The sequence below is a fragment of the Battus philenor genome, unplaced genomic scaffold, assembly GCF_028537555.1.
Source record: "Battus philenor isolate CCGP_79_NKW_IND1 unplaced genomic scaffold, ilBatPhil1.0.hap1 SCAF_6, whole genome shotgun sequence".
In the NCBI taxonomy this organism is placed as follows: Eukaryota; Metazoa; Arthropoda; class Insecta; order Lepidoptera; family Papilionidae; genus Battus; species Battus philenor.
This window is the reverse complement of record NW_027181726.1, coordinates 14,827,319-14,843,114: the sequence shown is the minus strand read 5'-3', so window position 1 is coordinate 14,843,114 and position 15,796 is coordinate 14,827,319. Positions and strand designations below refer to the sequence as shown.

The window sequence follows — 15,796 nt, the reverse complement described above, 5'->3', positions numbered from 1 at the left end:
AATTCTGTTATACGTAAAAAAATTTTGAATGAGTGAGTAAGAGTTCAATGACTGATTGACATTTCCTACTAGTCAACCAAATCCTATCAACCCAATTTCGGAACGAAACTTCTTTTGCTTTTACATACACACAACGCTTTTTTATATTTTATTTTGTAATGCACAAAATAGAAAGCTCTTTTAGTAACTAATTGGGGAAATGTGTCGCGCTGGGCTTTTGATAATGGGTTAAAATGAATTATCCGTAGGTGGGAATGTTGTGTTGATGTGTCCATTACAAGTGTTTGTTTCTTGAAAGCTGTTTTGATTTTTTTGAGCTTTCTTGTCAATAGAAAGTAATAAAATGCACGAACTGCTAAAGCACGTGTTAAACGCTCGCGACTTGACTCGGGCTGGTGATTTATTCGGTATTCCGGATTCCGAAATCGTGGATGACTTAAATGAAGTTGTAAGTAATTTATTTAGTTTCATGTTATCTTGATGTAACTAATTTTGAGTAATTTCGTTACACACACAGTTTTATATTTGCCTTTTTTATAAATATTGAAATGATTTAAAGTTATATTTATTAACATGTTATGATAGGAATACAGTTATAAGCTGTAACTACTGCAAAGTAGATACAAATAACTACAATATTGGTGAAATGTTTTTCTTTTACAAATATTACTTACTTTTACAGTAGGGTATACAGAATATATATCTATATATAAAAATATATATATTGATAAATATATATTTATATGTGTACATAAATATTTTTATATATATATAAATATATATATATAATTTAGGTTTTTGTTGGTTTTTTGTGAGAGTTTTAAAAAATTTTAATTACTTCACTACTTACTGAAAATTTAAGTGTTGGCTTAGTAAAAGAAATTCACAATTAAAAATCTTGGTTGTAAATGAGGTCCCATAATAAACTAGTTGCTTGTGTCATTAATATTATCTTTTGTTAATTTACCTTTAAGAAACTCAAGTAGTATAGAATTAGAGGAAGTGGTGATATCCACGTTAGGCGGTATTTTTATGTGCCATGCCCCTTCTTAGCTTTTCACAAATTCTCTTGCATTTCCATGTAACTTATTTTTTACATCAAAGTGAAAGGATAAAACTTGTGCTGTGTCCACTTTCAAATTACCCCCCTTAACAATCAAATTGCTCCCCTGTGGAGCATGGGCGTGTTCGGAAACACTGACCTAAGGTATGTCAGTGGAGAGGTGAGAGAGATTGTGGTGACTGGTGGCAAATATATAAATGCAAATATATACTTGAATAGCCAGTCTCTGATCATGATTAAGTATCACTAAACTAATTAAATATTTTTACTTATCCTTCCAGTTGAAACAAATTACCGAGATATCATCCCGTACAGATTACTGTCGCAATGATAGAGACCAGGCATTGATAGAAATATGTGTGACCCGTACGACATCTTGTATAAAAGAAACAGGCACACTGCCAAAGTATTGCGGAGCATTAGTGTCACTTTTGGAGTCTTGCTTGCACCATAACTTGATGCCTGTTGGTCACCTTAGAGATGATGATCCACCACATGCTAAAATTGCTTCCGACATTATAGCTTGTATAGTACTGGTAAGCATAATAATAACTTGATTTATATTACAATAAGTAGATATATAGATATCATTAAATAGATTTCTGAACATTATAAGAACTGTGTTATCATATTATTACTATCATAAGTTGTAATATAAATAGTTTGTGATACTTTTTTTATTTCTTTGTAATAAGTAAATAAGTAAGGCCAGTCTGAATACTGAATCCTAATGACTAGATAATCATGCCTGCAATGTGCAATGCTGGTTATTGTAGTGATCTTGATGATGAGGACAAAGAACTGAACATGAGTTGGAATGTCAGTTGTAATCACATTAGGTATTTCACAAAATTGTACGGCTGCCAAACTTTTGAGTGCCAGGGTGAGGACTTTGTAATTTTATTTCTTTGGTTCTAATCTTGAAATATACAATTATCTTATACACATATCTTACCAACTTGTCTAAATTACAATAGAAAAAAGTGTGATTCTAAAAAATAGTGAACACAGAGTGCCTAAGGTAATGGCATCTATGATTCCTTTCAAATGTTATATACATTAATTTAGACCCAACAACCACAATGACTATATATACAAAATCTGTGAAGTAGAAAATGTTGGCCCGCTTTTGTTTGGTAAAAAAGCACCAAAAACATTTTCTTGTCATAATCTAACTGGCAACCAGGTTCAAGAATTGCCGGTTTAACTTGTGTGGGGGAAAAAAAACTTGTGTGGGGAGTTTAGGATTGATGCAAAGTGAAGTGCTAAATTGTAAAAGAAAATGTAAAGAAAGATAGAAAATAAAATGTGGAAAAACATGTACTATTGTAATATGCACAAGGATGAAAAGCGATGCATAGAAGGCATGTAAATAAAAGCATTAAGAATGAAAGAGAGTGTGAAGGATGGAAGAAGATAAAATGCCAGATAATGTGACGAATGAAAAAAGAAAATTAATTAAAACTATTCTGAAAAACTTGTTCAGGAAAATTGTAGGGATATAAAGGTCCCTAAAGCGGGAGCCATAAAAATCAGCCCAAAATAAGATGAGGGGAGCTTAGGGAAATCCAGTGAAGAGTGACTAGTTGCAAAGATTCCAGTGAGGACTAAATGTTCTATTGGTTGACTATAATAGTTGGACTTAATAGAGTGGATCATAGAGCTATGTGACCTCTTTCTTAGATGTTTGTGTGTATCAGTGACAACCATTACAAGGCTAATACAAAGCTGCTTTGTGATCCATATTAACCTTGTTATTGCTAATTATCTTTATTAAACAAATAACTACATTCTTTACATATTAAAAAAACATGTTATGACATTACTTACAACAATGTTTTAATTGAATAGCATTTAGATCCAGTTTTAAAAGAGTTTTTCAATATTTCTTATTTAGTCAAAATAAAGCAGAGGTAGGAGTAGTGGTGGAGAACTGTGATGTGCATTTGTAGATCATGGGTTCAATTCCTGGAATACATTCTTAAATAAATCAAATTTTCATTAATTATATAGGATTGCCACAGCTCAAAAACAATTTTCCAAGTCAGTGTCCTCTGCATACCATTACACTGGCAATAATGGTGTATCCTTAGATATCATTGGGGGAGGCCCATACCTTGTGGTAGGTGTCTATGGGCTGAAACAATGATGATTTGTTCCTTTGTAACAATAATTATAATTTATTGCATAAAACATTTGATTTTAAAATAAATTAGTTATTGTGAATATATGTATGTGTATTCAAACATTGGCAATTGAAATTCTATGATAGATACATATTAAAAATAGATTTGTATGTTTTATGTAAATGTGAATAAGAAGTAGAGGTAAAAGAAGACAATAAACACATAAATATATTTTGAATTTTTATTTGTTGTGTCTTGAATTATCTATTTCTTAATTATTTTTTTTGGTATGTTATAACAAATATATACATGTAACTTTAGGCATTGTAAGAACAGACTATGATGATTTAAAAAAAAACATGTTTTCTAGGTATCATTTCCATTACAATGTGACAAAGAGACAAGTGCCAACAAAGAAGTGATGGAACTGTTTCTACCTGTAGCTGTACAATTCCTGCACAAAGGTAACAGGGAGATATCACGGCATATGGCCCGGTATTTATCCCTGGCTGCAGTGCACCATGCCCCGTTACTCAAGCCTCATGTTCAAACTATTATGGACTCCATCATGTCTGGTAGGTATACAATGCAAATCAATCATAATATTTTATTAATGCCATTGTTACTGTAGTCACCATAATTATAAGTTTTTAAATAATAAGTTCCTCAAGTGGCATCCCTAAAATATAGTCAAGATCACAGGAAGTCGAAGGATATGGGCAGCGCAAAACCGGTCATTGTGATGATCTTTAAGGGAGACTTGTGCATTATAGTGAGTGTCTATCAACTGCCATGATGATGATGTTAAAGCTTAATGCATTGTAATTACTGTGGACAGAAAAACTAGTAATTCCCCATGCCCACGGTAAGAATTAAACCGTATTATGGGCACCAGAGGTACTTCATGTAATACCATCATCAAGAATGTTAGGCTACCATAGAGTATGTGATAAATATAAAATATTTTAAAGAAATGAAATAAGATGTTTGTATAGTGTTAATATTAAGGAAGCAAAAAAAGGCTTAATTTTTATTAAACCGAATGTGTAAATTTTAATTTTGTATGCTAAATTGTTTGCAGTGAATCATATAATAATTATTTTTTTCAGGTAACTACCCACTGTGTCGGATTTTAACTAATTTGTATGAAGTATGCCCTGAACCTCTGGAAGGTCATGTGACTGCTCTTGTTTCACTCTTGCCTCACGCTGAACAGGTTAGATATACCTTTAAAATATTTTGTTTACCTGTATTTTCGCTATTTACAATATTAGACAGCAGTGGTTTTAAATTTGGAAATTCTGTGCAATGTGCAATGAATTTAGGCCCCGAGATGAGTATATCGGTGATATCATGATAAATTATCAATATTGAGTATTGGCACTTGTAAGATTATCATAAGATAAGTATTGATTTCAAAAGAATGACATCATAGCATGGAATGCAACTTAAATAAAAACTTTATTCTTAAGTTATATTGTTTGAAAATAACAATGACTAACATTTAATTAATATTTACCCAAATAATAATTTTATTTAAGATATTATTGTTTTATTATCTGGAAAAATATGCTATTTGCATTTGAGTTGATAATAAAAGCAATTATTTGGCTTCTCAATTTTTGAGATTTTATTAGAAGATTTAATTGTTCATTTAAAGGTATCAAATATTTATTTATACTTTTTTATAAACCATAGAAAATAACTAAAATAATTAACAATTCATATAGAAGTATAAGAGACGTATATACATATATACACATATATGTACTATTTCTTAGTTTTTGAAAAGGCTTCATGAAATCTTCGTTTACTTTCCAATTGATTCAAATATATTTACACTAATGAAAATAATTTCAATTTTTTCAAATTTCTCACGACATATCTGAAAATCTTGAAAACAATATTAAAGGATTTATATAATTGTATATAATTTATATCCATTATAACAGGTGGAGAAGAATTCCCTGTTTTCGCTTTTCGAGCAAATAGCAGTACGGAGGCCGGAAGCACTTAAAACCTGTGTACCTCAGCTGCTCTCATACCTGTGCCCCAACACTGCCAGCCAGACCGACCCTGGCTGCATGTGCGTGGATTTGCTGCAGGTAAGCTGAACTCCACACTTTTTCGAATAATACCTGTAGTTGCAGACCGTATAATGCAGGTTTCCAACCTTATGAATCTATAGGACTATCGGGTAGGAAAAGTTTATAAAAGGGTGCTATTGCATAACACCCCTTTCAGCTTTGGTCTAGCTACTGTTCTGTCAAAAGCTCCATCGTCCTTTACGGGGCGGTACCGCCCTCTGAAGTTAATCTATATCTCTAATTAAAAATATTGAGACATTGTATTTAATACTTTTATAATTTTATTTTTGATAAGAAAAACATTGAAGTAGTGTTATTTTATTTTGATGGTAACAAAGGATCGGGTGATAAGACTAGGTGTGGCCGCGATTTCTTTCGCCTCGAATTAACAAAAAAAAATAATTAAATATATCTCCTTTATTTTCTAAGAATTTTCCTCAAATAAAAGCAGTCTAAGTTACTTCTTACTACATCAACTACCTGTCAATATAATGCCATTTCAGAGATTAGCCAGAACAGACAGACAAAAATAAAAAAATGTAATTTTGGTATATACACCATATATGTTGTAATAAAAGCGGTTGTTTTAATATTACAAACAGGCACTCCAGTTTTATTTATTTGTATAGATATTAAATTAATAATAATAGTATAGAAACTTAATAATTACGCAACCGGCACCATTTTATAAATAATATTAAAAAGAAAAGTCAGTAGAATGTAAGAAAAATTATTGAAATTACAGAGAAATGTTATAAATATTTGAAGGCAGAATAAATATTACTCAGAAGATTACATATTCTCATGCAAAACAATTTTTTTAAAATTAGTTTAGGACACAACAAATAGGTCTGTAATGTTTAATAGGTTTACTAGGCAATTTTAGACAATATAACGAGCTGGAGCACTTGTGGAGAAGTTATAAAAAAACAGCAGTTTTAGTTTATACAATTAAATATTTAGAGTAGTGTGACTTGGTTTTGACAACAGGTTGAATATCGCTCTCGCTTACGTACCGACCAATCACCGCGCGTCCTGAGATTTTGCGCATGCGCAGACCGGTGGATTGACCGACAACAATGGCGGTGAGGTTCGTTCGGTGCATAAGCGAAAGCGTTTTCACCTCTGCGATTATTTCGTTACAGGTCTATATTAGATAGGTCTAGATTCGTTCTCCAGCAATTGTTTTTGCATTCTTTGAGTTTTATGTTTAAAAGAAACGTTATGTTCGCAGCTAATGGTATGCCTGAGTCAGAGTCGAGCCTCTCTGTTGATGGAGCATAGCGCTGCGATTCGCAGAGCGGCCCGGCCTCCGCACGCGACGCCTCGGGCCTCCGCCCTCGTGGCCACTGTGCTCGCGCAACTTGGACATACCAGCAGAGTTAGTATAACACAAAAGTTCTAAGATAAGAAGTAGAATTCTAAGTAAGAGAGACATTAAAGATTATTAACAGGCAGCATATAGGCACCCACTGCAAGTCATAGGCCTGGTCCAAATATATCTATGTATATCTATGGGAGGATACACTCTAATCGCTAATGTGGTATTATGGTACCTAGAGGACGCTGTTGCCCATCCTATGGAAACTTGTTTGTGAGCAGTGTCAATCCTATTCTTTTTACCTTTATTATCCTATTATAAATAATGCACAAATTGTGAATTAAATAAGATTGTGTCCAGGGAATAAAACCCGTGACCTAGTAGTGGCAAGTGTCAGTCAGTCCTTTACTGCTAGGCTGCAACTGCCCATTAAGTGTTAAAATTTCTATTTTTTTTAATTTAACATCTTGAAGTATTTCTAGCTTTAAGAAATATTAATTGATTATTGTAGTCATTTTTAAAAAAGGTTTGACAAAATATGTTACGAGATTTTTTTTAAATTTAGAATTCGAATATCCAAAGATATTGTGCGTAACAGTCCCTTAAAATTAATGACAATATTTAAATACGTAAAAAAATATTAATATTAATGTATTTTCAAATGTTATCTAACATTCAGCCTAACTGTGGCAAAAATTTACGAGCGTAAACCTATTAATTACATTGTATTATTAAGTTCTCTAAATAGGATATTTAAAAAAAAAACATATTTAAAATGTCACCCGAATTATTGAAAATTGCTGAACATAATGGGGGTAAATCGGTAAAATATTGAGGTCCTCTACCCTGAGTTACGTTTGATATATCATGTATATTATTAACAGCAGTGGTAAAATGATATGTATGATCGATTTGACAGGAGCGTGCACAAGAGGCGCTTAACTTCGTGGTGGAGCGGCTCTGCGGCGCGGACCGCGCTGAGCAGGCTGCGCTGCTACGGTCTGCCACTGCTCTCTGCTCCGCCTACCCTGCACTCTTCACCGACCGCCTACTCGCCGCCCTGCGTGCCAACAACAGGTGAACCTCCACACTCTGAACCAGCTAACAGTCGCTTAAAAAGCATTTCATCATTATCATCAAATCAGCCGATAGACGCCAAAAGAGCATTTCATCGTCAAATCAGCCGATAGACGCCAAAAGTAAAGCATTGATTTTACTTGACGATTTGACACCTTCAACCTGCGGAACCTGTTAATGCTCATATTTTATGACGAAAGAAAATGCGAGCACGTTCTGGCGTACACAAACATGTACCCAAAAATGTACACGAACATGCGTACACACGCATTATATAGTGATACGTAACTACACGTTACCCCACTCGTACATGATTTCACGTGCATGTAACATAAAAGTACTTACACGCACATTAACGCACACATGTGCACTTATAAACATATACACAAACATGCAAAGGAAGGCATCTTTATATATGAATATATATATACATTATCATTTACGATATGTATACTTATTATATTTATCTGTATTTATATCTTTAATTTTTGGAAGCTTATTTAAAAATTTAATACCAAAATATATAATTTCGTGTAGTTTTATATCATTGGGCATGTACCTCCTTATTGCCTTGTGTAATAAACGATAGAATAAAAAAAACATTTCTTTTATTTACAGTAGCCGACCGAAATCGACAATATCGCATAGCGAAGTGAACAGGACGTCGGGGGGCGTGACGATCGTTAAACTAGGGGGCGCTGCGAACACAAATTCTGGGACCGTTGTGCCGAATACAACGAACAGTTCTATCCCCACCAACTCGACGTCTGTCATTACGAACGCAACGCCGTCAGCCAGTTCGAACCCGCCGGTCACAACGGGGTACACGAGGCGAGCCAAGCTCGGGGATTCCCGGAGTACGGGACGGCTGCATCCTGGACCCAACTCGCATAGAAGTATGACAAGATTAAATGTTGCTGGTAGGTTTTATTTTACATTTACATTAGTATAATAAATGAATTTTTGACAAATTAGTCCTTAAATGTATATGTTGATAATTTTCTTCATCTGATACCACTTAATTTCTCACTTTAATAATTACAGACAATTATAAATACTGAGTATATAGTAGGTTAGTTTATTTACTTCTTTCATAACCTAAAAATATTTTAGTCTAACTCTGAGAAATAAATCACTCGGTTAATCCAACTCGGATGGGTAGTATTCGGGAAGCTCAAAAACATTCACGTCCAAAATTCCACAATATTTGTAGTCGAAGCTCTTGCTTACCAATGTGTGTTGCTAGTAATTGACACATGGATCCAAGACGTTGTCGTATATGATGGCCCAGATAAGAAAGCTCGTCGCCCAGACAGCAATGGCAGTGGGTGGGGCACATCGCTGTTATAAAAGATGGCCGATAGAGCTGAAAGTTTCTCGAGAGGCGACCACGAGCTGTTAGATGAGGTGTAGATAGAATCCCCATTAAATGGACCAGCGATATGACTACAGTCACGGGAGGTAGCTTGTTGCGAACAGCATAGGACCGGTTATAGTGGTCTTTTGATCTTTTGAAGCGGGGGGGGGGGGAGGATATGTCTTGCAGACGCCCACGACTATCAGCTAAAAAGAAGGACAAGACTTTTTATTTACCATTTTATAAATTAAAATATGTTTTCATGTATTAAAGTGAGGTTTGTAATTGAATGTTAATATATAATAATCTATTATATATTAACAGTCTAAGATACATAAGTGTCCGTTTTGCAGGAGGATCCGTGGGAGGTTTACATAAAAGCATGACGCGGTTGTCGTCCTCGCAACAGATAAATCAACAGAACGCGATTCAATCGGGTGCTGGTAAGTATATTTTTTAATACCACAAAACGATAAAGCGGAATAGACAGATGGTAAGAGTGGTACGGATCCTGGTATGTGACGGTATAACACTGTAATACGAAGTCTGAGACAGCACGAATCTGTCCTCATCACCTCGATTCGGAAAATAATCACCGACATTTCACTATGACTTAACTAGTCCAGTTTTGGCAATTATTGACGTGCCAAAAAAAGAATTAGTTTTATACGAATAATTTGGAAAAGTACATTTTTTTATGAACGCGATCTCAACTCCTCTCTCTCCCCTTTTTGCGGGTAAAATTCTGTGAATTTTTTCTTAGCTGTTCTCTACTCAGGGTTAGGAAAATTGCAGGACACTATCTGCAGATATCCTTGGGGGAGGCTTGTGCCTTACAGCTAGCGTTATGCTTATAGAGATTTTGAGTTTGTTGAGATTGTTGAGTTTCTTAAAACGATTTTCGCTCAGTCAAGTAAAATTAGTTGCATTTTCAATATACAGGGTGATTGGTTACAGGTGTGAAAGTTTTAAAGGGGTGAATGTATTTGCTGTCAATTAATGTATGGTACCCCATATCCCAAAATCAATAGTTTCAGAAATATTAAACAACGTAATGATAATATAATGAGATGTAGGGTTTTTTAATTCAATGTTCTGGTTTAAAATAACTTATTGTTTACTGTCAGTTCCTGCAAAGTTTGTACTGCCAGAGTTTATAGAGTTGTCGCATTACAATAGAAAACATAATTTAATGAAACAAATTTCAAAATGATCACTTTATACTTGGTGATTGGGAATAGGTGTCGAAGATTTTTGCTGACAAATGAGCTGTACATTCAATAATAAGTTTGCGGTTTGTGAGGGACATGGTGGGCCTGTGGAATTAAAATTGACATTTCCTTACAAATTGAAATTGTTTGTTTGCTAGTGGGTGTGGCGAAAGGTGGCAGTGGGGGCACGGCTCCTAGCGGCGTGACGGTAGTGGGAGCTTCGCCTCCGCGAGCTCCTCGACACAACGCCAGGCATCACCACCACAACATACTCATCGGACCATCAACGGTAACCCATATATATAAATACATATAGATTGGCTTACATTATTCATTTTGTACTATATAATGTGAAAATCAAAATTATGGAATGTTATTTCGTTGTGTTAACCCTCATTAGTGTAAGAAGTGTTAGTAAAGAAATTAATAAATAAAATTTAAATGATTCTTTAGTTGGATGACACATCAAAAACAATTATTATTACTAAATATCATTGCTAACAAGATTCTAATGTTGTCTCTATGTATATGTACAATAATTTAGTTATTTCTACATTTACATCTGATATGTTGACAATTAAAAAAAACACTGTATTAAACCATTATTTAGTCGAAAAGGGTTTTATATAAATAATTTTGTGATACAGTGAATTATCATACCAGCCGATAGGCGTCCACTGTTGGGGGCGAAAGGTTCTATAGTGGCGACTACCAGCTATAAGCTTCTCACTAGGTAGACTGAAGATAGTTAAGGTCGCCAGGAAGTCACCGAAGCGGTGATTGAGGGAGGTCTATACCTTGCAGTGTACGTCTATACAGTGATTATCAGCTCAGAAGTCTTGACCATAACTTCAGTATCGACTTTTACAATAATAAAGATTATAATTGTTATCAATTAAAATTAATTGTTATTACAGAGCACAGGCGCCACGATAAGTTCAGGACCACCGCTCCAAACGCAGTCCATATCCGTCAACCCACTGACGGGCAAGTCGAGTGACGCCCTCACGCCCATCACGTCGTCTGTCTCCATACAGCACTCCAATTCTGCCTTGGGCCAGATCTCCGTCATACCAGCGACCCTGCCCCCGCCTACCAACGGCCTGACCCACACGCCCGTCACCAACCCCGTCTCCATATCAGGCCCGCTGACTGTGACGTCACGGCGAGCAAACAATACCAGTGTTACCATGATCAACGCGGGCGCAGGAGGTGCGACAGCTAACACGAATGCCAACCACCGCATCAGCGTGTTCGAGCCGTACCCGATGAGGGACACGGTGCAGCACTTCTGCGAGAAGCACCTGGATAAGATAAAGGCGTATATGGACAACGTATCGCTTAGGTTACCGCCGCCGGCCAAGTGCACAATAGAAGGTAGCTTTTATGTTCATTTTGGTAGAATTGGTAACTTTGGTAATTATTATTTTAATGTATTTATTTCATTTTGGTTTTGGTATTTAAATTTACGTGTTCAATCAAAAGCCGTAAATTACATTTTATTGCAATAAATTTAAGACTCCGTCACATAAAAAACAATAAAAAATCCTTACTCTGTGGTATCGTCTTTTTACAGTATTAAGCTGATATATTAGCATGGAAATTAATTTCAGTAACTTCTGCATTAAAGATATTTTTGAAAGTGTATACAAAAAAAAATTCGATTGACATTATTGTAACCTTTCACTCGTAGCCATGTTATTTAAATTGAAGCATGTCGTTACAGGGGAGTGTCTATTCTCATCTTATATGTTAGGGTGAACGAAAAGTAATGTCGCTTTCTTAAGTTAGATTCACACAACTACATTTTTAACAAGTTTTTATTTCTAATCAACAATATAATAACCTTCATTATCAACAACCTTTTGCCATCTATTATACAAATTTTCAATGCCGGAGCGGTAAAAATCAATCGATTTTGCTATAAAATATGTCGACAGAAACGACATTACTTTCCGGTCCCTCTAATATATATCTGTATGACTGTAATTTTATACCATCGAATTTGTTTCTTAAGTAGATATAATTATGTCTCAGTACACTAGATGGCGTTAGTAGTTGGTTGAACGGCGAATATGAAGTGTTCTGTCTTATGGCATATAAGGTGAGGATTTTTTTGCTACAAATTCATCTAGTTCACGGACCCTTCTGCTCCGTGAACTCAGTACCGATGAAGCTGTAAAAGCCTTAGGGCTAAAAGCATTAACATCTTCAGAAACAATAGAATAGACAATAGATGCTACAAATACGAGATCGACAGCTGGTTTGGTTTACATGACCGCAAAGACAAGGATCTTAATCTGATGCTAATTTGTATGTAATTGGGCTCCTTTAGGCATTATTCTCATGACTTACATATACCATAATGGAGCCAAATCCGTGAATAATATGAATAAATAAAGTTTAGTTATTAACAGATTTGTTTTAAAATGTCCACAGAGCGTCGGTCTAAAAAGCAGGCGCGGCTGCAGTTCGCGTGCGGGCGTCGCGGTCCGCACTGCTTATACGCGCGCGCCGCGTTCTCCATGAGGACAAGAGCACCGCGCGTGTGGATTCACCTCATGTTCCTGGCGCTGCAGGCGCGCCACGCAGCGGCACTCTCCTCCCGCGACCCCACCGTCGCCAGCCTCAAGCACTGCTGGGACATCCTCAAGTGCGACAACAATACCTTCCTCACGCTCGTCACGGGAGCCTTCCCGCCCGCCAAGGACCAAGAAATGTTACTCAGTGAGCTGCGCGCCGCCGGCTTCTTCGACGTCTTCGAGCTGAGCACTCACGCCACCTGGGGATGCTTCCTCTGCACTCGCCCCGAGCGCGCCGTCGGCTTCCTCGCTGCGGAGACGCCCGTCATCGAGGGTCAGCTGAAGGAGAAGAAGGGCCGCTGGAGACTGTTCCGCCGCTGGCGCACGCGATACTTCACGCTCTCCGGTGCGCATCTCTCCTGCAAGGGCGCCGTGAGTATATCTTTTTATTATTAAACTACCTGCCCCACCAGATTATACTGGCAAAATTAAAAACTTAAAGCATTTTTTTTTATTTGAATACAATAACAAATAGAAAAAAATCTGTTTCATGGTAATAACTTTACTTAATAATCAATTTTCATAACCACGATCACACAAGAATTATTTTCTTTATTTTGCACACTGCTAGACTTCAATAATATGATGACATTTTCATTGTAATACTTTAGGGTACACAATATTTTTTATTAGTATACATCATAAGCTATTTTTGGTCTCGAATAAGGTTATTAGTTCATTAGGTGTGTTTTAATTTTTCTGTCCTATAGAACTTTTCTCTATCGATATAAAAGAGAAAGTTGTAATAATGGAGTCGGTCTCGATTTATGCTCTTAGCAACTCATTTGGCAGTTAAAATTTAGTTAGCAAGATATAAAGAAAATACTTTTTACTGCATGGTTCATACGTGTCAAATGCTTGAATCGCTTTACTACTAAAGCCAAGGAGCGGAAAGCCCATTGTATTATTAGTATCATTTATGTTTTAACAATATCTCAGTGAATTATCTATTAAGTTATACTAATGACCATTTTAGAGCGGTGGCGAAAGCATTGACATCAACCAAATACGTTCGGTGAAAGTGTCGAGAGGCGCTCGCAACATTCCCAAAGCCTTCGAGATATTCACGGGTGACCAGACCCTGATACTGAAGCCGAAGGACGGCAAGAACGCGGAGGAATGGGCGCAGTGTCTCAGCATCGCTGTCGCCCACTCCCAGGCGCGGGACGCGCCCGCCAAGGCCAACAGCCTGCCCGCCAGGGGACTAACACTAAAGAGTTTCTAAGTCTTACATTTATATGCTCAATATTTATATCCAATCACCTTATTATATCACTGTATGATATATATAAGAAAACGTTAAACAAATCAAACAAAAATAGTTTTTAATACTGACATGAAACAGTTTACACTTACATATTATGCTTTTTAATAATTCAGAATATGTATATAGTTAAATACTTAATACCTGTATGCATTATATAAGGCGACTGTTTTATGTTTAAAAGGGTAAATGTATAGCTCAAGTAATTTATGGTACACCCAGAAATCAATTATTTCAGAAACAATAAGTAAGGTTTTTATAATATAGCAAGAAAAATCGTAGTTTACAATCTGTATATAAATCAGTGTATCATATATCAGAGTGCTCACTTTATACAAAGTGATTGGAAATAGGAGTTAAAGTTTTTATGCTTTTTATGTACAAATGAGCTATATTCATTTTTTAAGCTTTTACACCTATAACCAATCAACCTGTTTAGATAGCTTAGTTTTCTTCTTGTCAGTACAGAATCTAGCTTTTCAAGAAATTAAAAATCCTGACGATGAAAAAATCCTTCTGATATCTATTTATTTTGACAGTTGGTAGAATTGGTATGAACTTTTTTTAGCGCGCGAAAATTATTTACACAATTTTGTTATCTGTACTCCCGTGTCAAAAATGATATTCATTTTTTGATAAACGAAGCATTATATATTTGTTGTATATTTATGGAGGGTTTTATTATAAGGTGCACATTCTTAAATTTGTTAAAAAAAATGTACATAATTTTATCCGCATTCCGTCCCATATCACAAATAAATGTAAATAATTAAAAGTATATCTGTCAGATTATAACGATAGTGTATACAAATCTTTTATATATAACCTCCTTGCCAACAGATTATTGACATTTAAAAACTTAAAATGTATAAGGTTTTAACATTTTTTTAAATGAAATTTTATTGTACTTATGAAATAAATGTACTTAAGACTTTTATGAATATAATAGACTTAATTAGGTTGAGTAGCGAAATGGTGTACAGGTTACATTTTAAGTCTATATAAGGTTTGTACTTACAAAAAGTCAAGAATTAAATGCTCATGTGTTGAAGTGATAGACTACCGAATACATTCCTTTAAGCTAAGTCACTTTGCTGATTTTTAATGTAAACAAAATGGCTGATTTAATGTCCTTTATTAGCTTCGTACCGCCGTATTCGCCTGCAGAGTTCAAATAATGCTCAACCTTTACTTATAGGTAACTTACAGATTGTAATGGCCGTCAACAGTTGTAAAGAAATTTAAAGATGCATTTACATAAGGTGCGGAAGAGACAATTTATTTATAAATTTTTATGGTCGATAAAAATGACGCATGTGAACGCATCCTTAACTCATTACCATTTTTTTTTCTCTATACGGTGAATACAATGTAAAGGGCAATTATTTAAATTTTTTTTATGTTCTTTTTATGAAGTTTTCCCGCCAAATTTCTTGTCACTGCTTCAAACGTTGTAGACTATATTATTTTAAAAATGAACTGTGTAAATGCGGCACTTAATTGTTGTGTCGATAATTATAATTTATTTTAGTCAATTTACTTGTTACTTACCAGTAAAACTATAATTATGTTTTTAAAGTATCAGCTTCGTAAGTTCATTTTTCAAAGACATAATTTTTAAATGAATTTAAGAATTCTTTTGATATATGCGTATTTGTATATATTGTTACAGTACAGATGGTTGTTTGGAAAAGTACAATTAATAAGG

The 15,796-nt window shown here is 35.1% G+C and overlaps 1 protein-coding gene across 1 annotated transcript; it reads left to right on the top strand.

Moving 5' to 3' along the window:
• Positions 1-114: 114 nt before the first annotated feature.
• melt (melted) lies at positions 115-14,168 on the top strand. The gene is made up of 13 exons (XM_068773370.1): positions 115-448; positions 1,345-1,599; positions 3,560-3,764; positions 4,299-4,405; positions 5,142-5,294; positions 6,511-6,657; positions 7,517-7,674; positions 8,293-8,594; positions 9,385-9,474; positions 10,401-10,531; positions 11,160-11,619; positions 12,682-13,196; positions 13,801-14,168. Exons 1-13 carry the CDS (start codon positions 344-346, stop codon positions 14,047-14,049), a joined length of 2,877 nt encoding a protein of 958 aa, XP_068629471.1. The 5' UTR covers positions 115-343; the 3' UTR covers positions 14,050-14,168.
• Positions 14,169-15,796: the final 1,628 nt, after the last annotated feature.